At 38.9% G+C, this 23,539-nt stretch overlaps 1 protein-coding gene across 1 annotated transcript; it reads left to right on the forward strand.

Annotated features, from left to right (window-relative positions):
- Window positions 1-188: 188 nt before the first annotated feature.
- On the forward strand, window positions 189-17,414 carry mtmr6 (myotubularin related protein 6). Its single transcript, XM_084747098.1, has 15 exons — window positions 189-402; window positions 4,007-4,138; window positions 7,591-7,753; window positions 7,945-8,102; window positions 8,999-9,127; window positions 10,701-10,835; window positions 10,936-11,068; window positions 11,196-11,305; window positions 11,778-11,903; window positions 12,046-12,095; window positions 12,314-12,407; window positions 12,527-12,633; window positions 13,942-14,076; window positions 14,204-14,330; window positions 16,760-17,414. The coding sequence occupies exons 1-15, from the start codon at window positions 379-381 to the stop codon at window positions 17,114-17,116; spliced, it is 1,980 nt and encodes a 659-aa protein (XP_084603224.1). The 5' UTR covers window positions 189-378; the 3' UTR covers window positions 17,117-17,414.
- The last annotated feature ends 6,125 nt before the right edge of the window (window positions 17,415-23,539 follow it).

The raw sequence follows: 23,539 nt of genomic DNA on the forward strand, positions 1-23,539 counted from the left end.
TATTACACCAGTATCCATGCATGCTCTATTTCACTCAATAAAGTTGTGATTAATCAATACAAAACAATCTAATTATTATACCATAGCCCTACACAATTCACAGTGACTGCGATGACCCTGTCTGTGCCGTCTAAATTCCAACATAAACCCATGCTTTTATTTCGAAAGGCCCACACCGTCTGTGTTGACGTTATTGCCAGGATCTTTATGCGGATGCAGGAGTAAATTAATTGATAATAAACACATATCGTATGCCTCCGACAAAGTGAATGCTGTCTGTGCTTGAGTTTAAGTTATCATATTATCAATGATACAGTTATCTCCGGAAGGCGTCGTCTGAAGCTTTACAGTCGCTGACAGCTGTTTGGACTCGGAGAAATGGAGCATATCCGAACGCCAAAGGTAGCGTTAGCTAACATTTCAAGCTAATTGCAAATGGATGGATAGAGTCAGCAGCTCGGCCTGGTTTGCTGAGATTTGTGTAATGCTTGAGTGTGGCAACGTCTGCCATACAACAGTGCTTAGGCTTCATGTTTGTGTATCGCTGTAATAGCATGATGACTAGCAGGTGTCGCCTGCCAGCAGCCTGAAGTGTAGGACGTGACGAGCATCATTGAGCTGTTTGTTTTTTCCCGTACAGCAGATAGATAGCTGCTGCTGGGTTTCCTTAATGTAATGCTACTTTCTGCACACCCTTTTATTGATTGAGTTAACGCCACACTATCAAGCCAGCCGTTTCCACTGAAACCAAGCTACTTCCACCCATAACGGCACACTGATGGACAGGACTGGCTGTACTGTAGGTATGACAGCGGAGATGTTCACACCCAGGGATCACTGGAGGACTCGCAGTCCGTTTTGATAGTCACAGATTTATCATAAACATATAGTCAAAACAGTGAAAGGCTTTATAAACTGGCCTGGTCAACCCTATTCCCTAAATCACTTTCCTAAAGAGCAGACGGAGGGCAGCGAGAACTGATGATTGTTGTAGTCCAGGCCTTGCACAGCATTGAAAATAGAGCTGCAACAATTGGTTGGTTAATAAGTTAGTTGTCAACTGTTGAATTTATCTAAACTATTTTGAAAATTGATTCTTTGTTTGGAGTTATTTTTCAAGAGCAAACGACCAAATTTTCTTATTTTAGCTGCTCAAATATGAATATTTTCTGGTTTCTTTAGTCCACTATGACAGAAAATTAATTATCTTAAGGTTGTGGACAAAACAAGACATTTTAGGATGTCAACTTGAGCTTTGGGAAACACTGATCAAAAACCTTCACCATTTTCTGAAATATTTCAGACATGTTATGGACCAAACAGCTCATCCAAGAATGAAGGCAATAGTTAGGTTGCCTGCAAATGATTTGTATCCACATATTAAATGTGATGAGTTAATGCAATTTTAAATGCTTAAATTATATTTTATCCCCTAAAGTTAATGATTAAGGAGACAACACTTTGCCCACATAGTCACTGTTTATGACAAATCCAGTATGCTGGAGTACAAAGGCAACACACCCAAAACTGTCACTGACTGCACTGTGCATGGTTCAGCTGGCTTTCCACTCAGACATAAGCCTCTGTAGCCCTCAAGTTATGGACATACTTTAGGCCTACACCTCCTTGATTCTAGTATATACAGGCCTTTTTGAGATGGCATGTATGTTGAAAGGTGAACTTCCTTCATCATGATGAAGCAGTGTGACCTAATTTGCAAGCCAATAATTGTACATTGCCTATGGAGTAAGCTGGGATCAGGTGGGTGTGGTTGCATCCAGATTGCAGACTGGGTGTGGCCCCACTGTTTCAAGCCCTCTTTGTTGTTTGCTTGAATAAAACAGCAGAAGAGGGCTTTATTGCGTTTTTGGAAATGTAGACAAATGTTTAAAAAAATGAAACATATGTCTGCATCAGAAATGAGTTGATGCTACTTTAAAGAGATTCACTTATGAAACAGTATGCAATGTATGTGCTGTGTAGTGAATATTATATTTGAGGTGCCTTTTATTTTAAGCTTAGCTTAGGTTTTCAAATTGGGGTCCAGGGACCAACAGGGGTCCTTGAGTGGCTTGTAGGTTGTCCACAGCAAAAGGAGGAATAGAATATTTCGATGTGCTGCCTTTTCAATTTTTTGGAATACGCTCACTGGATTTTGGGTTTAGCACTCCACTGAGAATCCATTGTTGAAGTGCAACCTCTTTTTCTAAATTCAGAATATTTCAACTTTTACTACATTTTATTGTAAATGAATAGGGTGTTTTGATTAATTGTATTTAGTGATCTTAGTCTAATCATTGATGGACTGTGAAGACTTTAGTATATTTAAACCTACACATCTGTTGTTCTGCTGTTTTGCTACCTTAAAATTGTAAAAGCTCGTTAGTGAATGCCCTAAAGGCATCTGAGTTAAGCACACCAACCAGGTCTGTTGTTTAGTATCTTCAAACCTAAAAATTACTTTTTAAAAGAAATACTCAGGAGGAGATTCCTTAAGACGAAATCCTTTCAATTCAGATGCCAGTGGTCTATGTGTGGGGTTCCTTTATCTCAAAAAGTTTGGGAACTTGTGGCTTTGATTGCACTGCTAGTTTACGGAAATGTAAACATTAACATCAGCAGTTTTCTTATGAGACTAACTCACAACACCCCTGACTTTCTGTATTTGCTGAGAGGCCTGTCTATGATACAGCTGTGTCCCGCTGGTTGCTGGGAGACAATCATTTCAGCATATCTGAGAACTGCAGGAAAACGGAAACCAAGGAGAGGATGTCTGAGTCAACAAGAGAACTGCTACTATGATGAATCATGGATTTGGACATTTAGCAGCGACAGCAACAAACAGGCCAAATCTAACAGTCTTATAGCCTTTTGGCCACATTGTGTAGTAAGAATCAGCAAACTGTTTTTTGTACAATAAGGAGAAGTCTAATGTTTTTAGTGCCAGAAAGGGATTGGAGAGGAATCAACACTCAGGGCTGCACATGTATTTTAAAATGTCATGGTTACAACTTAGATAACGTCCATCAACAGTATTTTCACATAGTTTCTTAGAATATATGCCACTGGTTATATTAGAAAAAATCTTATTCAGGCATGTTATGCGTTTTTAGTGATATGAAAAAGTGTAATAATGCATAGAAAAAGTTGTAATAATGTATACGTTAAACTATATGTGGCAACATCATCATGCAGAAATCCATGTCACATCTTCTGTTTTAAAGGGGCTTGGGGAAAATAGCATTTTGACACTAGAATATACATACTTCAACCAAAATGTGAATGTTTGTATTTGAATACACAGGGAGCTGACTGGGATGCTACACAATGAATAAGTAAGTCACTAAAACAAAAATAATGGCCCATTTGCTGAAGTACATTCATCCCGGACCAGAGGTTTGCTGTCAAACCATATTAAAATGGAGTTAAGAAAGGACGTTCTAACCACTGGAGGTATTAAAACCTGTTATTTATGACAGGCAGTAGACCATGACCTTCTGCTCGTGTGAAAATGTGTGACTTTAGTAAATGTTTTGCTGTTAGCATCTACAGTATGGGTGCTAATGTGCATGAAAGAGTTAGGGGAAGAACACTGCAAGGCTACACCTCAGATTATTAGAATACATTTGGAATAACTGGGGAAAAGGAAAACAGAGAAAAAACATTATATTTGACTTGAGGTGTTAACAATTGGTTAAACTAAAACTGTTCATTCAATTAGACTTTATTCCATATTCAGAAATCATTTGTGCGTCTCATAATAATGGCTCTGGCAGCTGAAAGTTCGGCACAGGTGGTCAGGATTACAAGGTGTGCCAGCTGGAGCCGGTGCCATTTACAGTAATTTTGTGACAGCTGTCATTCCTGTTAGCAAGATCCTATCTTTCCTCCTTTTATATTCTCTGCTTTACACCCATCTGAGGAAGTTAACTTTTCTGCCAACTACTAGCTGCCTGCTGATTAATGTTCTTATCACCAGTATGTGTGTGTGTGTGTGTGTTTGCAGGTGGAGCAGGTGCGACTCTTGGATCGCTTCAGCAACAAATCCACAAATGGCACACTGTACCTCACGGCTACACATCTCATCTTTGTGGAGAGCAGCTCTAACAACTCAACATCTGCTGGACAGGAGATCTGGGTGAGTGGTTGTGGTGGTGAGTGCATCCTGCCAGTATTACTTACAGGTGCTGCTCACCGTTTCACAAAGTACATTACACATAGGTGCAGCCACAATAGATACACCAAATTTGTATTTCCTTGCTGAAAGTATTTAAAAAAAAAACAGTGCAAGATAAGAATCAGAATGAGAGGATTTCTACAGTGGAGAGATGATACAATTACAACTGCACTAATTACTATTATTTGACAATATGGGCCTGCTTTTAGCCTATTAAATAACCCTCATTGGTCTGTAATTTGTGATTTATACACTCCCACACTGGAAGGATTCATGCATTGTAACGTTGCCAGTAGCTTCTTTCAAAATCGTTGTTGTTGCTGCTGTTGCTGTCAGAAACTTGCATCTTTTTTCTCTGGATTGCAGCCATTTTAATCTGTTTTAGAACTCCTGATCCGTAGTTCGAGACACACATTGCGATGCCTTTTCGGCAGTCAAACAAAAGAGACATCAGCTCGACCACTGCAAGGAAGTCTGCAACCCGCTGGAGTGTGTGCGTGTGTTGGGCAAAAGGACAGAATGTGCAAGCTTGTGTGTGGTAAGAGGAAGTAGGGGAGAGGTTCAAAAGCCTCATTATATCAGAAAGCTCTCCCGTTAGTCTTCTGTGAAGCATGGGTGTGTTTTCTCCACCTGAAAGGATTACTGTTATAGTACTGTGAGAACTGGGTTATTGATGTCCGGCAGCAACAGTCAGTAGGGCATCCTGATATGGTGATGGTCACAGACTTTTTTTTATGTCACAAAAAGCAAAAGTGTGGCAGTATTGGGGTATGAGACAAGCATGGAAGAAGTGGAAGAACTAGGAGATGCCCAATACTATTGTAATGAGAGCAGTCATCCTTATCCTTGGGATAATGATGTATAAGAGATTTAGTTTCAAGTAATGCAATTTGAATGGACATGGTATTACATAATAAGTGAAAATACTGTGATTTCATACCTGTTATCCAGCCCTGTGTCTTGGCTCCTACAGAGTCTTGAGTAGTAGTTGAATGACATGGGGTTTTTCAGTGGCTGATGCTGATATTTAGAGAGCAGGGCAGCCAATTGTCAATACATAATGCTGATATCAAAATAAAGGAAAGTCACGTGTAATTACATTATTACATCCATATTATGATTCATTAATTAATTAATGAAATGGAAAACTACATTGGGTTATGCTGCAGATTGCAGAACGTGAGTGATATTTAAGGGAGAGCGATGTACAATATGTCAGAAAAGATGTCCTCAACTGCATTATTCTATATACTATAACACAATATATATGTAAGCCAGTATGTTCTCATTTAGGACGGGAGAAATGTATTAACATTTAGAAAAGACAATCTTAACTGAGGGCATGTAGATTAATGTCTACAGCAGGATGCATGAGTTATAGTACAGGGCTTGAAACTAACTTGTGCACCTCCTTCCTAAAATTCACAAGGAGTGCACTAACATCATTCCAAAGCAACCACACTTCCAAGGCTGCCTGAAGATGTTTGCAGACATTATTTGTTTATTGGCTTTGTGAGCGCAGGCATCAGCCAATGGCAGTTATCTAAAAATGCCAGATAATCAGCCTGATTAATTGGTCTGTCGCTACTCCCGATGACATTTTGCCCACTTAGCCGAACAGTATATTTTATGCTATCTTTGGGTGAACAATAACACTACACTCTCTGAATGCTGTTATATATGTAGTAAAAATAGTACCTGTGGTTTAAAATGCTTTGTGCAGCAAATCCTGGGCCGTGACCTCCTTTCCACCGTCCTTCCTGCTTTATGTGCTGAGAAAAGGGAACAATATCTTTTTTCTTTGTTTTTGCACTTATTCTGGTGGAGCTCGCTGTGGTGTGCTGTCCACTGTGTGTTTTCTAGTATATTTGGTCCTGTTTTTGTGAGCAGTGTACTGCATTTGTCTGCAACTGTGGAAGCATTTTAGAAACAGTATGTTGGCCAGAGAGGGGGAGATTTTGTTAGACTGTTTGTGCCTCATAAAATATTAAACAGCAGCTGAGTTACTGTCTGTCTCAACAGCTGGTGAGATCAGCATACACTATATGTGTATGTGTTTCTTGACAGGGAGTTTCACTGGTCATTACGAATGCTGATGAATGTGCATCTTTATGACTTCCCATGGTTGGAATCCCTGTGGAATTCAAACTGCCCTTGTTGAATATGGTGATGTGCTGCTATTGTCCTCTTTGCCCTCTTTATATTATATTAAAACAATTTACATTTATTACTTGGTCATGTGGAGCAAAGTGCAAGCTTTTTGCAACTTTCCTCAGTTCAAAATATCTGTTTATAAAATCCTTTCAAATCTTTAAAAAAAAACTTAAGCTTATTTAGTCTTCGTTCTTATTTACTTCACAGATTTTTGGTGTTTCAGATGCACAGTAGGCATAAAGGCTTCCTCTAGTGGGCTTATTTTGTAAAGACTCTCTTAACAAAGATTTTGAACATGCTGTGAGCCTCTCGTCAGAGTTAGGTGTGCAGTAGGTGAACCAGTGCCAGGATATACACTATAAATGTGCCTTTTTTAATGGTTAAAATGACTTCTTAAGAGTCCTCTTGGAACAAAATTGAATTATTTTAAGTTATTAAGCTTTAAACAGTGTTACACTTGTTAATCCTGACACACAGTATTTGTAGTGTATACTTCAAGTTTACAAGAGGTGCAGAAATAAATAACAAGTAGATCTGCAGCACTGTGTCAATTAATCAATTAGTTGATCACAAGAAAGCTTTTTAAATGTGAGGATTTGCTGCTTTTCTTTGTCATTTATGATAGTAAATGAAGAGTCTTAGGGATTTGGACTGTTGGTTGGACAAAAGAAGCTTCTTTTTTCTTTTTTTTCTTTTCTTTTTTTTTAACATTTTATAGGTTAAACAATGAATTGATCAATCATGGAAATAATCAGCAGATGAACCAATAATGAAACTAATCATAAGTTGCAACCCTGATAAGAACACCAAGGGTTCAATTCATTTTCTATTTGTTTCTTGCTTCTTTAGAGCCTTACTGACACACGGTCTTATTTTGATCTTCACTATCATATCTGTTATGTAGTGGTTGTTCATAACTGTATTTTAAGCTTATAATAAATGAAGAGCAGTCTGTTATGTATATGATTATGTATGTGTGTATGTATGATTTTGTATATGGATGTATCCAGGACATACAGACTTTTATACTGACAACATACAAGGCTTCATCGTTCATACACTAAACACGGTACATTAAAACAGCACCTTGCATGCTGTGAATTTTTTAGCAGTATACTCATGTACTTGCTGAATAAGTTATTGAAAGTGTTGTTTTTTTTTCTGTTGACATAACTAAGACAAAGTAAATTAAAAGAATCAAATCAAACCCTGATGTAAAACTCTCTCTTTTGTTTCTTTACTTCTCCCCTCCTCTGCAGATATTGCACCACCACATAGCGTCTGTGGAGAAGCTCTCCCTGACCACCACAGGTTGCCCTCTGGTCATCCAGTGTCGCAACTTCAGGGTGGTTCATTTTGTGGTGCAGAGAGAAAGAGATTGCCATGACATTTACAGCTCGCTGCTGCGTCTCCTACGGCCTGGTGGGTTTCAGTCTGTGTGTAGATCTGTTTTTTTATCCTTATGTTCACATGTATTCACCTGTTTTTGCTCTTTCGTACCCCAAATTTGGTCATTTACATGCATATGTAATACACACATGTACAAAGTATGCATTTTTTCATATTGGTCTGTGCTTAAGGCTCTCTCTCTTGTTTCTTTCACCTGTGTGCAGTATCCTATGAGGAGCTCTATGCGTTCTCCTACAACCCCAAACAGAATGACCAACAGAGAGAGGAAGGGTGGCAGCTTATTGACCTGGGGGCAGAGTTTGAGAGGATGGGTGTTCCCTGCGACCAATGGCAGCTCACTGACGTCAACAGAGACTACAAGGTACAGATAGTTGGCTGTATCTGTGTTCCCCATTAGAAGTGTCGAATTGAGAACCCTGGAGGACATTGCTTTAAAAACAGGGCAGTTCCTGGTGCTCCTCTGTTACATCTAATGCAGCAGTCTCAGTATCTCTTGTTAAACCTGCAGTAGACCAGACCTTTATGTGATAAAAAGTCTTTTTATAAATCCAAATGTCCTCCCCACAAGATGCATAAACAATATAGATTATCACAATGGACTTTGTGAATAGAAGAATTTATCGTACATGCCCCAAAATCCATTAAATTAAGCTTAGTAAGTAAAAGAATAAAATCATAACAAAAGGAGATGTTCCCAAACTGTAGTCAGCAAGCACGCTGCCCAGTTAAAGCTGGACTTGCTGACTGTTGGTGAACCTTGGCACCATCTCTGTGTTCCATAAACACCACCTGCTACAAAGAAAGAACAGAGTAGGCAGTTTGTATACAGTTACTGAGCAATAAAGTCATGCATATGGTTTTGATAATTAGTTTTGCTTTATTGTGTTTTGTGTAAACACCATTCAGACTTGCCTGTATGAGGTAAGCGATTCCCATGTTGCAATAAGCATGGCTATGACTGAGGGTGTGGTGGTTTTACGTTAATACAGTGTATTGGGGAAATCAGTTGGATATTACCACACACCATTACAACATCATGCACATGTATCCAGAAGAGGGCGCTAGAGCTTCACTGTTAAATCCAGTGTTGACTAGTAACTACAGATCTAGTATGATCAATCCAAAATGAAATATTTAACACATTGATCATAGGCAGTGCTAATACTGATCCTCACAAACCAGGCAACATCTGACAATATGTTCTGTGTCTGCGCGCATGTGTGTGATGTGTGTATGTTTTGTGTTTGTTTTTTCCAGGTGTGTGAGACATATCCACGAGACCTGTATGTTCCCATCACAGCCAGTAAGCCCATCATTGTGGGGAGTTCCAAGTTCAGAAGCAAAGGACGCTTCCCTGTACTCACATACTTCTACCAAGAAAAGAAGGTATTGTAATAACCTGTGAAAACCTACACACAGCACTGTATGAGTATAAAAACTGTTTTACAGTGTGGGAGAAATATTTTTATACATTTATTTTATTAAGTTTGATTTGATTGATTGGTCATGTGGTCTGCTGAGTCCAGATTTATCCTGTTCGAGAGTCATGGGTGCATCAGGGTTAGAAGAGAGGTGGATTAAGTGATGCACCCATCATGCCTAGTGCCTGTGGGGGCAGTGTTGTGATCTGGGGCTGCTTCAGTGGCTCAGGTCGAGGTTCAGCAACATTATGTGCCCAAAAAATGAGGTCAGCTCACTACCTGAATATACTGAGTGACTAGGTTTTTCCATCAATGGATTTTTTTCTTCCCTGATGTCCTGGGCATATTCCAAGATGACAATGCCAGGATTTGTTGGGCTCAAATTGTGAAAGAGTGGTTCAGAGAGCATGAGACATCATTTTCACACATGGATTGGCCACCACAGAGTAGATTTTACGCAGTGCTCCAGCTCTCCCATCATCAATATAAGATCTTGGCAAAAAATTAATGTGACTCTGGACAGAAATAAATGTTGTGACATTGCATAAGCTTATCAAAATGATGGCATGGCAAATGTAATCAAAGCTAAAGGCGATCCAATGAAATATTACAGTGTGTGACTTCTTTTTGGGCAGGCAGTGTATCAAGAAAAAGAATCACCATGGAGAGAACAAAAGACTGTTATTAAAGGCATAGTAGAGTAGAGGTTTTGCAAATAAATTATTCTTCCATCCCTTTATTTGAAAGTGGAGTGTGCCTTTTTATTGTACATTCACTTCTTTAATTGTTTTTTGTAAACTGTAAAAACAAAATACTAAAGTTTAATTAGTGGTCCTTTGTGGGTGTTGTAGTGCACTTGACATCACACATTATATTAATAGTTTTTGTTGTTTTGTCACACAATAACATATTATCACAACACCACAGCAGCAGTAAGCTGCCTCAGTTTTTAGGTTTTGATTAGCGTTCATTACCTTCTTTGACACGCACACACCTATGTGTAGATTTCTAATTTTCCAGTCTGCTAAAACAGCTAGCTGAGACCATAAGCCCTGCAGGCTTTCTTTGCCACATTATGTGGGATTTTCTGTCGTGTGTCAGCTTGGATGAACCCGACTCTTAAAAGAATGACTTAGCAAAATGAACTGTCTTCATTCTGCATTCAATCAATATCTTGTTGGCACAGTAACTTCCTTTGGGCGCAGCCTGTATATACTGTACCACAAAATGGCTTAGTCATCATCAATTATCCATTAAGGATTGGAAAGCGAAACATAATTCTAGTATTTTCTCTTTTTAATCCAAACTAAGAAGGAAAATGGCTAATTGCTATTGAAAGCTGAACTCTGTCAATTTGATAAAGATTAAGTTATCTTGTTGGGCTTTGGCAGACTCATGCAAGCTGTAGTTGTTAAGTTATTGGTAAGGCATAGAGGGAGGTGATGAAAGATGTCAGATGTTCAAGTTCTAGTTGATAATTTAGTATTTATTATTTTGTTTTTTTGTAACTGTCCTCCTTCTGATCAATGCACTGACAGGCAGCAGTGTGTCGATGCAGTCAGCCTCTCTCTGGGTTCAGTGCACGATGCTTAGAGGATGAGAGCATGCTGCAAGCCATCAGCAAGGCCAATCACAACAGCCGATTCGTTTACGTCATGGATACGAGGCCAAAGGTAAGAGCCTGAAATGAGCTGTTTGCATATCTGGGTTCAATGCTACATAAATGAAGTTAGCAGAAGATTTTCAGTCATTCTGTTTTCATCTCTCCTGCAGTTGAATGCACTAGCTAATCGAGCGGCAGGCAAAGGCTATGAGAACGAGGACAACTACTCCAACATCCGCTTCCAGTTTGTTGGCATTGAAAACATCCATGTTATGAGGACCAGCCTGCAGAAACTGCTAGAAGGTGAAACACACGTTGCTACACACAGACACACATACAAACTTTACATGTTTTGCAGACCATGAATGAATTTTTATGCATCAAGTCAGTAAATCTAAAATGATTCTCTATCTGTGTATGTGTCTTTTAGTGATTGGGACTCGATCTCTTTCCATGAGTGACTACCTGGTTGGCCTGGAGAGCAGCGGCTGGCTGCGGCATATCAAAGCTATTGTAGATGCAGCCATCTTCCTTACAAAGGTAAAAAGTTTTCCCTTTCCTGCTCATTGACTTTTGTTTCTCTGAAAATTCATTTAATTTCCATTAATATTGTTTTTATTCAGGATATTTAAATTTTATGTATTACTTTCAGAAAAACACTTACTACACCAGCAATTATATGTTGTAATATCATTATCACTTCCACATTTAAATCTTGACAGTCCATTTTTTTTAATACTTGATTTTTGTAATTTTGTTTTAGTTTAGAGGAACCGGTCTCTGTCCATCTAGACCTCAAAGGAAGCCCCCCCCAATAAACCCATTAGGCAAATACATTGTGGAAAAAAATAAAGAGCCATAAGTGTAATAATACAAACTGAATGTTCACCTTGAACCTAAACGTCATTGCCCATCATTGGCCAATCTCCACTTGTCCATTATAGACAGTGATTGTCAGGGATTGCTTCATTTCTTTCAATCCTCTGCTGTCTGTCCTCACTCTTGATCCTAGGCGGTGACAGTTGAGGGAGCCAGTGTGTTGGTTCATTGTTCAGACGGATGGGACAGAACAGCCCAGGTCTGCTCACTGGGTGCGCTGCTTATGGACCCTTACTACCGCACCATCAAAGGCTTCATGGTACCAATCGCAAACACACACACAGTTGGGCACTAGTTAAAACAGACAGACTGAAGAGCTGATAAGAATATGAACTTAGTCTGCTGCCAAATGTTTATGTGTCTTACTTGAAACTTGTTTTTTCCTCATGTTTGCCTTCTAGGTACTGATAGAGAAAGACTGGATCTCCTTTGGCCACAAGTTTGCCGACAGGTGAGTCTTCAACTCAATCAATTAAGTCTAGAGAATTAGTCAGTGTTAGATTTATATTTTATGACTACATTGCTCAATATAGTATTTAAACTACTTTGTTAGTTCTTTGCAGCGGTGGAAAGTAGTTAAATGCATACTTAAGTAGAATGATGAGGCACCTGTACCATTTCCATTTTACTCTGTTTTAAACTTCTACTCTACTACATTTGGGGAACTAGGTGTGACCAGTTGGATGGTGATCCAAAGGAGGTGTCTCCTATCTTCACTCAGTTCCTGGAGTGCGTGTGGCAGCTGACAGAGCAGTTCCCACAGGTGTGCGGGAATGTGTGACATGACATTTGTAGTGAATTACACAGAATGACTGATAAGTCTCACTTGCAAGTTGATATGTCTCATTTTATTTATTTAATGACCCCCCCCCCTCTCCTTAGGCATTTGAATTCAGTGAATGGTTCCTGCTGCAGATTCATGAACACGTCCACTCCTGTCAGTATGGAAACTTCCTTGGCAACAATCAAAGACAGAGAGAGGAGTTACAGTGAGTGCAACACACACACACACGTACATTTGTGTACAGAGTAAACACTTCTCAATGAAAAACAGCTATAAACAAACAGACAGAAATACCCTATATGTTAAAGTTTAAGTAAGTACCACATCTAAAATAAAGCTAGAAGTTGGCACTGGCCAAAATGCAAAAAATACACACAAACAGTACTTAATATACATTGAATTAATATTACATATATGTTGGTTTTCAGATATTTTCCGGTTGTTTAAAACTGCAAGTTCTCATTGTCTGGGTGTGGGAAAATACCCCCATGCTGTATCAAACAAACAAACAATTTCTTAAAGTTGCATTAGGTAGAAAGCCTAAAAAAGGTTGATTGTTGAGTCTCATCTGAGTTAAGTTTCATTTCCTCAGTTCTCAGACCCTCATACCAGACGAGTAGCACACGCTTCAGGTGTGTAGGCAACAGTTGACTAAAGCAATCAGTCTACCGTCACAGGCCAGATTCTCTAAATGCTGAAATCAGAGCCGAGAGGAGGTGCAGACGTGTAGTTGTGTTTCAGACCACTTGATTTACAGTATGCTGAAAGGTTAATGAAATTATTCATCAATGATACCAAAACAATGTTGCCTACCCTAGCTTTAAGGATTGTAATTCACACAGGCCAGACAAATACACTATATTTTCATATAACACTTTTCAAGCCACATTACCTACTCTGCAGTGCATTTTCAGTACACAAATAGATATTTACACCCTCATAAGATGCTATTGATTACAAAAAAATAAGTAGCCTATAGGCATTCAACCAATCTCTCAATAGAGATTTTCACGTAACACTCAGCCCCGAGCTAAAAGCATTCTTAGAATCATCTTAGCTCCAGGCTACACAAGCACAATCCTGTCGCTTTCAGAGGTGGGCCAACCTCAATGTTAGCCTGACGCATTCTGTCTCTGCTCGGGGGCAGGGTTAGCCTTGAGTTTGCGACATCATCCACTGAAAATCAACTTCAGGAGATGAGAATTATCATCATTTCTGTGTAACTTTGCTTATGTTCAGCTAATAGTTGTCTTTCCCTGCATAGCTCATTGTCTGACCTTACTGCTTGTGACATTGCCTGAAAAATACCAATAACAGCTTCATTTTTCCCATCATACAAAAATGGGTGAATCAGTTTATTTTCATTATTAATTAGAAAATGGTCAGAGGTTCCACCCGACACCCTGTCAGGGGTCAGTTTGGCTAACGGATAGCAAGTTCACCTGAACAATTGCCCCATGGGACTGTGTTTAAATGTATGTGTTATACATCTAATTGCTGTTTTGTGTTTCAGGCTGAGAGAGCGGACTCATTCGTTGTGGGCATTTCTAATGAGTGAAAAACAGAACTACTTGAATCCATTCTACAGCCCTGCCTACTCTGAAGCACACCCTGTTCTGGCTCCTTCCACCCTTCCTTACAATTTCAAGTGAGTACAGCCTTCCACACCTCGCTGCTGTTACATACTTTTAATACCATTTTTTAATTGTCCCTTTGAATCTATCAGAGAATCTCAGCATCCCTAAGGAGTCTTATTTTTGTGTATGGTTGCAAAGGTTCTGGAGGAATATGTACCATCAGTTTGATCGGTCCATGCACCCACGTCAATCTATCCTCAAAACCATCCTGACTCTGAGAGAGAACAGCTGCAAGACAGAGAGCACACTGCAAGCACTGGAGACTGTGAGTTGACACACTTCTCTCTTTTTGGGCCAGTGCACCACCTATCCATTATCCACGTTCCTTAACCCCCCCCCCCCCCCGAATATTAATGCTGATTATTTTTCTGCATCATATTATGAAGGTGATAGTAGGTGCCAGGTGGAACGCACCCAGTTTGGAGAAGGAGGGAGGGGCACCAGGATGGACGTTAAGCAATGAACTGCTGTGGACAGCAACAAATAGTAGTTTATCCACTTACAGAGAGCAACTTACAAAATCAATATCGCTTTAAGTGTACACTATATTTAGAATATTTTTACTGCTTTACTTTCCCATCAGACAGCCTTTTTGAATGGGAAACTGCTGTTATATGAGCCAAAACCTCCAAACTAACGAAACCCCAAAATTCAAAATCAATAATTTTACTTTGCAAAACATGGGAGTTGCTGGTCTGCCACCGCCTCAATCAGTTTGTTTGTGTTATTGGGTGACTTGGTGTTTCAAAAGTATGAAACAATACAATAACACACAACACAATAACACAAACTAACTAACAGATCAAAGCAGTGTGAGACCAGCAGGTAAAATTACAGATTTTGCCTATGGAGTTTGGTTGGATTGCAGAGCACATTACTATATTTCATTACTATATTGTACACTTAAACTGATGGTTGTTTCTTTTGTTTCTTTTTTTTTTGGTGGACCTTTTTTTAAATGACTAAAATACCTTTTGTTGCTGACCCTGCCCACAGCAGCTCATTACTTAGCTTCTTTGCTGATGCCCCTCTCTGCTTTTCCAAACTGAGGTTTGCCGACCGGCATTAACTGTAAATTATACGCTGACTATCAGTTAGTACCTCATACAACCCCACATTAAATAACCTGAACTATGCCTCAAAGCTTTTCCACAAGGTGGTGCTAGAGGAAAGGCTTGGATGAACCTGACTCTCAAAACCTTTTGTTGCTGACTCTGCTCAGAGTACTTCCTTGCTTAGTTTCCTTGCTGGTTCCCCTTTCTGCTTCTCCAAACTGGGGGCATGCCAACCAGCATCTACTGTAGCTAATACACTGATTATTGATAAATACATCATGCAACCCTTCAACAAATAATGCAAAGCATAGTGAATGTCACATAACAGATTTGTTTTAACTAAATAGCTGGAATATTTTTATTAATAGTTTCACAGGGAGCCAATGCAACCGTTAGAAATTTGACATTCAAGCTTTAAGTAGGTCTTATTATTGATCACAGATAGTAGCCAGCAAGAAATGTCAAACAAGAAGCATTCTTTTTCATTTTTCCAATGGAAAACAACAGTAGGGAAAAAGTCGGAGGCTATTGGAAAAAAGCAGGATGTGTAGGATTTCATATATTCAGAGATGGGTAGAGTAGCCTCAAGTGAAAACATTGTTACTTTGCAATAACTAATACTACACTAATAATAAATGTAGTCATAAAATAACTACTTGAGTTAGAGTACAAGAGTGTTGACTGAAAAAAATACCAATAAAAAAACATGGCACCCTAGTGTCTTTTCCCCAAAAAGTTTTATGTAATGTGGATATAAGTGTCATCATTTCAACAGGTAAATCCTCAGGCAAAGGTAAAGAAATTAACATATACCTGTATTTATTTGTGATGAAACAACAGATAATCTGCCGCAGATACAGCAGTATATCCAGTCTGTATGTCCTAAGCATGATCACAAATATTGCAGTAACCTTAAATACTCTATTAAGTACACCTATAGGTAAGATTATTCTTTTTTAAATTACATTCTTTGCTTGTCTAATATATCATATTATGATTAAATCAGTAAATAGTGCACTGCAAGAGACAGTGTCCTCTATGTCAAAGTGTAAATATAAAGAATGTCCACATGTTACAGAGTCCTTAAACCTACCTGCTTTTGTAATGTGTTTGGAAACTAGAAGTTAAGTTGCTTTTACAGGAGACTTGACAATGGAATATCCCTCTTGTGGTTGTTTTAACTTTTTTAATAGAATCTCATTCCTGTGATAATCTTATAATCCCAAGTTAATTATCTTGTGTGAATAACAAAATTGTTTTCCTCGTGATGTTGGGGAAACAAATAGTGGAGAAAAAAAAAAGACCATCCTTGTTTTGCGATAACAAGGTAATTATCTTGTTATGATGAATATTGTTGTCTTGAGATAAAATAATTGCAACCAGCTGCTCTCAGTTACCGCTCATTACTTTTACTTTTCAGTGGATGCACATAAAAACTAACCTATAGTACCATCTCAGATTATCCATCATCTTGAAACTTGTCATCATATTTAGAGTATCTGGTATTTAATGCACTGTAGCTTGCCTTGAGAAAACCATTATCAGAAAATATAACAATAGTAATAATAAATAATAAATGCATTGCTGACATTTCTGAATTTCTGAATGAAAATGTTTTTCTCTATCCCTCCGTCTCCAGCGGCTCCACCAGCTTGGCGTCACCCCCGTTGCGACCTCTGACCCGCCCGCACCTCCTCCCACCAGGGATCAGCGCTCCCTCTCCAACGCGCTCCCGCCACGTCCCGACTCCCTCATTCTGGGGGCGCCCATCAACCACAAAGAGGTGCAGCGACAGGAGGAGGAGGACGAGCAGGAGGAGATGGGCGAGGAGGCCACAGAGGGCACCGACACGGAGCGGACGGTGGAGGGCAGCAGTGGCACCGAGAGCAGGAAGCAGAGCTATGGGGAGCTGGAAGGGACATACAACAGCGAGTTGGCCAAAGAGGAGCCAGCTGTTGTCAGTCTGGAGTTTGGAGTGGCACGCATGACCTGCTGAGACCGGACAGGGAGGATTGTGGGATACTGAGGGACAGGCACGACTGAGTGAGAGGGCTTAAGGAAAGTGTGTCCGTGACGAGGGGAAGCCGTTGTTCTGTGTGTGATTACACAATGGTCCGAAATGGGCCCAATGGATGAAGTTGTATGTCTGTATAGTCTAAATCTCAATGGAAAGCCTCATTATTATGTCATATACTGCACCTATAGGAGAAAAAAAGCTTGTTTTTTTATGAATGTTGAAAAGCACTATAAAGAATTAATGAATAGAATAAGAGAATAAATTCATCCAAAAAAGATGGCGAGTCTTCTAGTTTGTTCAGTTTTACTTACTGTGTATATAATCCATTTCTATAACCTATGATGACCTTGATATTCTTAACAAATCATATTTCCCAACATTAAAATCAACAGAAAATCGCATTTTCTGGCACAAGAATTATTTCATTTCATCCACTGGCCTGAATCCAGTCTAATCTCAATGTCGTGTGTGTGACCTGAGCTGATTTTTCTCCAGTGTGGCTGATTGAAAAAATAAAACATCAAATTCTACATGATAAAAGATAATCTGGCACTGGAAATTAGGCTGACCCAAAGTTTGGCTGCTCCACTGACTGTATTAGTCCAGGAGCCAGGTCCAGCCCTCAGGATGTTTCCTGTTAACTTTTTTTTCACTATTATTTCCTTGTAGCCTATACCTTGGGCCATCACAAACTGATGACATGCCCCCCCCCGCCCCCCCAACTCAGGCTGTTTGGTCCCAAAAGCCCTTTCTTGGGACACGTGTTTTTGGTGAAATGTATTAAGTTATCTACATACAAATAAGGCATTGAGTTCATTGTCAACTTGTGATGGTCCAAGGTAAACAGGAAGACATAGCAGAAAACACTGAGGGTTCGATCTGACTCCATCTGGCTGTACCCACCAATATCTGACTGAAGGCGGCTTTGATTTGTCGTTCAAGGTCATTTCACTTATTTAAAGCTACTACAAGTAACTTTCATATGTTGTTGATTTTGGAGGCCACTGTGGATAAAAGAGCAGTGGCGTTTCCGTTGTTCCTAACCACAAAATATAACGTTGAAAAAATAAATTATCTGAATAAAAATCTTCTCCTGCCTCTTTTTAACTGGCAAATGTACTAGTCACTGTAACTTTGGCTGAGAAAATGTAAACACAGGCTCATTTGATCTGATTTCAAAATCTGACTCAATGGTTATTAAAAATAACTTTATAGAAAAAGGCAATCTTTTCACTGATGATCTCATTTGTTCATGTAGGTTATATAGTAGCATCAGTATTAAACTGAGACTATTTCATAATCAGTTAAAAACTGCTTGTAGTAAACTATTACTGTGACGATAGACAAGTGGACCCTGAGAAGGTTCAGCTGTCAACTGCAGCCCTCATTGATTATTTAATCCTATTTTACATCTCACATTGATCAGATAATCTGACTTACTGATGCGCATTGATCCCAAATCCTATTGGTCGTGTCTGTCTGCCATGCCAGTGACTTATTGTTTATGACAGCTGGCTCTGCTCAGAGGTCAGTGTCACAGATACATTTGGGTCAGATGGTTCCAAAGTCAATGAGTCTGGTTGTCTGAGTACTGTTAAATGTGAGACTGCTGCACGGATTAAAAGGGAATTTTACTAAATTTAAGTGTCAGATTTTACACAAGTTCCTCTAAATTATCCTGGATTTTTCTCAAATTCCCCTTCAGGAGTTAAGAAGATCAGCAACAGTCCAACACAGTAATTATATCACACTGTGCTGCTGAAACCAAATAGAACTTATGGTATAGTGTTACACCTATAGTGCACCCAATGCTGGGTGCTGACATACAGTACACTGTAAAATATAGAATTTCAAGGCAACTGTTGTCACTAAAGTTTCGAGTTTTGACTCAAATTCTTAACTTTTGAAATAAACAAAAAAAGTTTCCCAACCTGTAATCCTTTGTTGAGATGTCTTTCAGTTTTAGAAATAAAAAAATGTATTTATTTATTTTAAAATTATTGAGTAAATTCAAATGAAAGTGAATAATAGTTAATAATTTAATATTTTCAGTTGTAACCATATAATTTTCTAGCTCCCTAACACTGAAAAATGGGGTTCACAGCTCACTGTGAATACTTTTTTTTTTTTGAAAGGTTAATGATCTCAAAAATTATGGGTTGGCAAAACTTGTTTAGTTCAAAACTTGTTTAGTTTCTCAACTTTTTTTTACAGTGTACTTGGGATATTTATGTCTTCATAAAATATTATTGTAGAAAAGAGTAATGGAATGGCTGTGGGTTTAAAAAGAATCCTGACCACATCTTGGACAGTTTTATGGATCTGTTTTTGAACTGGTTAGGTTTACTGCCATGAGGATTTGGCGTGTGAATTTAGGTCAGAAGTTAACATTTATTTTGAGTCAGACTCTGTGTTTTGGCTCAGCTTTTATTTGCTGAAACCATAATAATTCCAGGCTGAGGTTGTAACTTTGCTTCATGTCAGAGCTTAGAAAGGATTTGATCTTCATTGGATTGAAGTTAGTGTACAGGCAAACATCTTCCTCAATCAAACTCCTGCAGAAAAACAAGATGTAAAACCTGCAGGATGTCAGCATATACAGAGTGAATGTGTGATGTATGTGTCTCTGCAGATTCATGATCATTTACATACTTTCTTTGTGCAGTGCTTTGCATGGCAGTCAAAGAAACAAATCATGACTTCACAACACAACACTGTTCATACTGCCGTGTTTTATCCAGCCCATGTGCTTCTAAATACTTTATGGAATTTGCGCTTGCAGCATTGGCAGTGAACTAGTTCCTCCTTACTCTCTTCACCATCCTCACGTAGTGTCGGAATAAATGGAGTTTTGTGCTTACACACACATTCACACAGCAATCAGACAAAGTGACCATTGGCCTCAGACAAATCAGTGTCTATGGGCAGTGACACCAACTTGGAATAAAGATAGACTGGCAGTGCAGTGTGATGTGTATAACCCCTGTGTCAGCGTTCTCCAAAGCTCCATACTCATTACGTTAAGATAAAAAAAAAGAGCAATAAGTGGTGCATAGTGTACACCACATTCCCATTCATCTTTTTCCTCTCTTAGTCTTTCACAAGGCTCATTCATTTATTTGCATTAGTTTGATGAATGCAGTGTACTAAAGAGGCTTTAATATGAATCATTCCAATCACAAACAAGTTACAGTGTTGAATTTATCTAATAGAGATGCTTTAGTGACCAAATTTAATTCAAGTCGCAACATCAGAAAACTGATCAAAACAGTCATTATTTATAGCTTTAAGAGGCACACACTCTATTCGTACTGTTGACAAAGCAGTAAGATAGACTCATGCGCAATGATGCACAATGTCACTCTCCTGTAGCCTACTTGTGCACGTTACCTCACATGAAACATTGAGAGGTCTCTTCCAGAGACAAGCTGCCGGGGGCTCTCCCAGGGCTCTGAATCATTCAGATGAGAACTGCACGCCATGCTGGGAGAACACTCTTGACGACAAGGGAACGCTGTACTGGCACTCAACATAAACACATTCAGTACTCATGCAAAATGTCTATACATACTGTACACACAAAGCCCACATGAATATGCATAATCTATACACACACACAGGTTATCTGTGTCTGAGGCATAAAATGCTCTTAGAAATAAAAATACTTGTCCACATAGGAGAACCTGTTTGTTTCCTGGTAGAACCTTTTATAGAGATTCCACCTGCAACCCTTTCAGAGGGTTCTACCCAGAACCCTGCACATACAGTATCTGAGTTATACCCAGAGACCCCTATGAGAGAGTCCGTCTCTGGAGGTTCTATCCTGACCTTTCCACCTTCCAAGGATGCTAACAAGGACGCACACAGGGGGGTTTACCGAGCGAGAACCCTTTTGCACTGATACCACTTTTTTCAGACCAAGTACAAGTACTTACATTTGGGTCCGGCCGATACTTAATCATGCCATTAAACTTCTTACAATAACTTTTAAAACATGTTTAATTCATTTGATGCTCACTTTCTAAATGTAACAAATCATTGTTGCTGTTTCCTGCTACAAGTGTAACCATAGTTAACTATACACATTACATTTTTAGATTATTTGTAGTGAGTTACTTTACTGATTTTGTGTTTAAGCTGTGCAGTTTAATTATGTATGCTATATATTTCAGTATAATAATTTCACAACATTATTATGGACTTGCAGAATTAAGTTAACTATTATAAATGGTGTTATATATGATAATTATTTCATTATTATTTACAGCATTTTACCTAGTATTTTAATTTAATTTACACGAGCTAATTAGTTCCTACCTGTCATTGTTTAGGGGGGGACAGGTATGAGTGTGGTGCCATGTGTGCAACAGTTTGGTTTCCCCTGCTGTGAACCCCAAAAGAGTGAAGTTGCGTGTCCTGTGCTGTCAGGTTGTTTTGATGAAGAATAAGTACACAAAGAGAAGTTGTTGCAGCTTATTATGCAGAAAGGGGTGGCGGTGTTTTTTTTATTCATCTCTGGATTAATTTGCCAAGGCAGTCACCTAGTTTAACTCACCAGGACTTATTGGACAGCTGCGGTCTACAGCTGCACTCTGTGCATTTATTTCAGTTTTACATGGACTGAAATTTTATGGACAGTCTCTGCGTCTCTGATGATGACGACGCATCCAAAAAAAAGAGGGTGAGCATCAGCAAGCATCTTGAACTCTGCATCATGTTGGTTCTTTAGATGTTTGCATCATGCGGCTAGGGTTCTACAAAGCATGGCCAAAGCATGATGTGGTCATCCATCATTTTAATGACATGATTAGTCATTACTGCCTTTCTCTATCATATGATACACAATCTTTGTTCTATAATTAGTATGAGGCATGCACATGTGAGTAAATAAAGAGTTTTTTTCAGCCTTTGGGATGTAAAAGTGTTTGGGACGTCTGTGCTTAGACAGCTTAATAATAGTTAGTGACACTCCCTGTTGATTACTAAAGTAACAAAAGAGCACAGGGGGTAATCCCTGGAGGGGATAATACTGTACACACACACACACACACACACACACACACACACACGAACATGTACGCAGACACTATAGCTTAGTTTAATCGGGAGCTGGAAGACCCTTAATCTTGAACAACCGGACCAACAGGACCCCTGATGATGATGATGATGATGAAGATGATGGTGTGTGTGTGTGTGTGTGTGTGTCTGTGTGTAATCCGTTTTTGTGTGACAGTATCAGAGCAAGCTTTTGTTTGTGTAGTATAACAGACTAACCATGGTCAAACAGCCACACCTGTGCCTTGTTTGCACTATAAATCTTTCACAGACCTGCCCAGTGTTGTATTGTACTGACATGCCAGTATATACTGCACTATAGATTACATTTAAACTAACATATGGATATGTATTACAGGTTTTATTGCTCCCACCCTAGACAAGCGTCATACATTTACATACACATCCACCTCAACAGTTTTATGACAAATGGCAACTTCTTGACTTAAGATAATCTTTTAAATCAACAAACATCATGTGTATAATTTGTGGCACAACTGAAATTGGGATCAAACAATTATTAAGCAAACATTTTGCAGTCATTAGCCAGTTAGCTAGTGTTTTGTTAACATTAACAAACTTATGAAAATAAGAAAATTGACAAAGTTACTGAGTTAACTTAAGCGTTATTGGAGCACAGGGCAGAAAGGGGCCTGTTTTCTTTTTTTGGGTCAGTTGTTTGATTGAAATGCATCTATAACTCTATGATTATATTCAGTGTGGTTTAATCCTGCATGTGGCCGTAACCTTGTACCTTCATTTCCAAAGTAAACAAGCTGCTGAAGTTTGGAGAAGCAGAATTGTTTGCGATTTTATCTTGATGCTGAGATTGCACTTATCTCAAAATAAGTAAGTAAGGCTTTGTTGAAGTTAACAAGGTTGATACCAGTGTATAAAAGACTTATTTGGAATGGAGAAAGAAAAGATCATTACTGTTGATATACCATTATGTTTACAATAGGCACCAGTGGTAATCTCATGGTAATCAGATAATGTTGGATGATAAGGAGTTAATGTGGAAACAGTAAAATACTTAGAGCACACTTTAGAGAACTACTGTACAGCAGTGAAAATAAATAGATAAATGCATTTCCTTTACCTTAAAAACGATTAATATGATTTTGCCTAGGAGAAGATGTGTACTTTCATTTCAATAACAACAATGTTATTTCAATACACAGGGTGGAATACCTTTTGTCATGTATTCAAATAGCACATTAATCCATGGCTTATCCGTCCTTTCATACATTTCCATTGGCATTACACACCCAAACACACCCATGTACTGTACAATAGTGTCAATATTTGCATCCTGAGGCCATTTGCTAGCACAGCATGGAGAGTTTA

Source organism: Lutjanus erythropterus, chromosome 21 (genome assembly GCF_056507025.1).
Source record: "Lutjanus erythropterus isolate fLutEry1 chromosome 21, fLutEry1.hap2, whole genome shotgun sequence".
NCBI classification, from domain to species: domain Eukaryota; kingdom Metazoa; phylum Chordata; class Actinopteri; order Lutjaniformes; family Lutjanidae; genus Lutjanus; species Lutjanus erythropterus.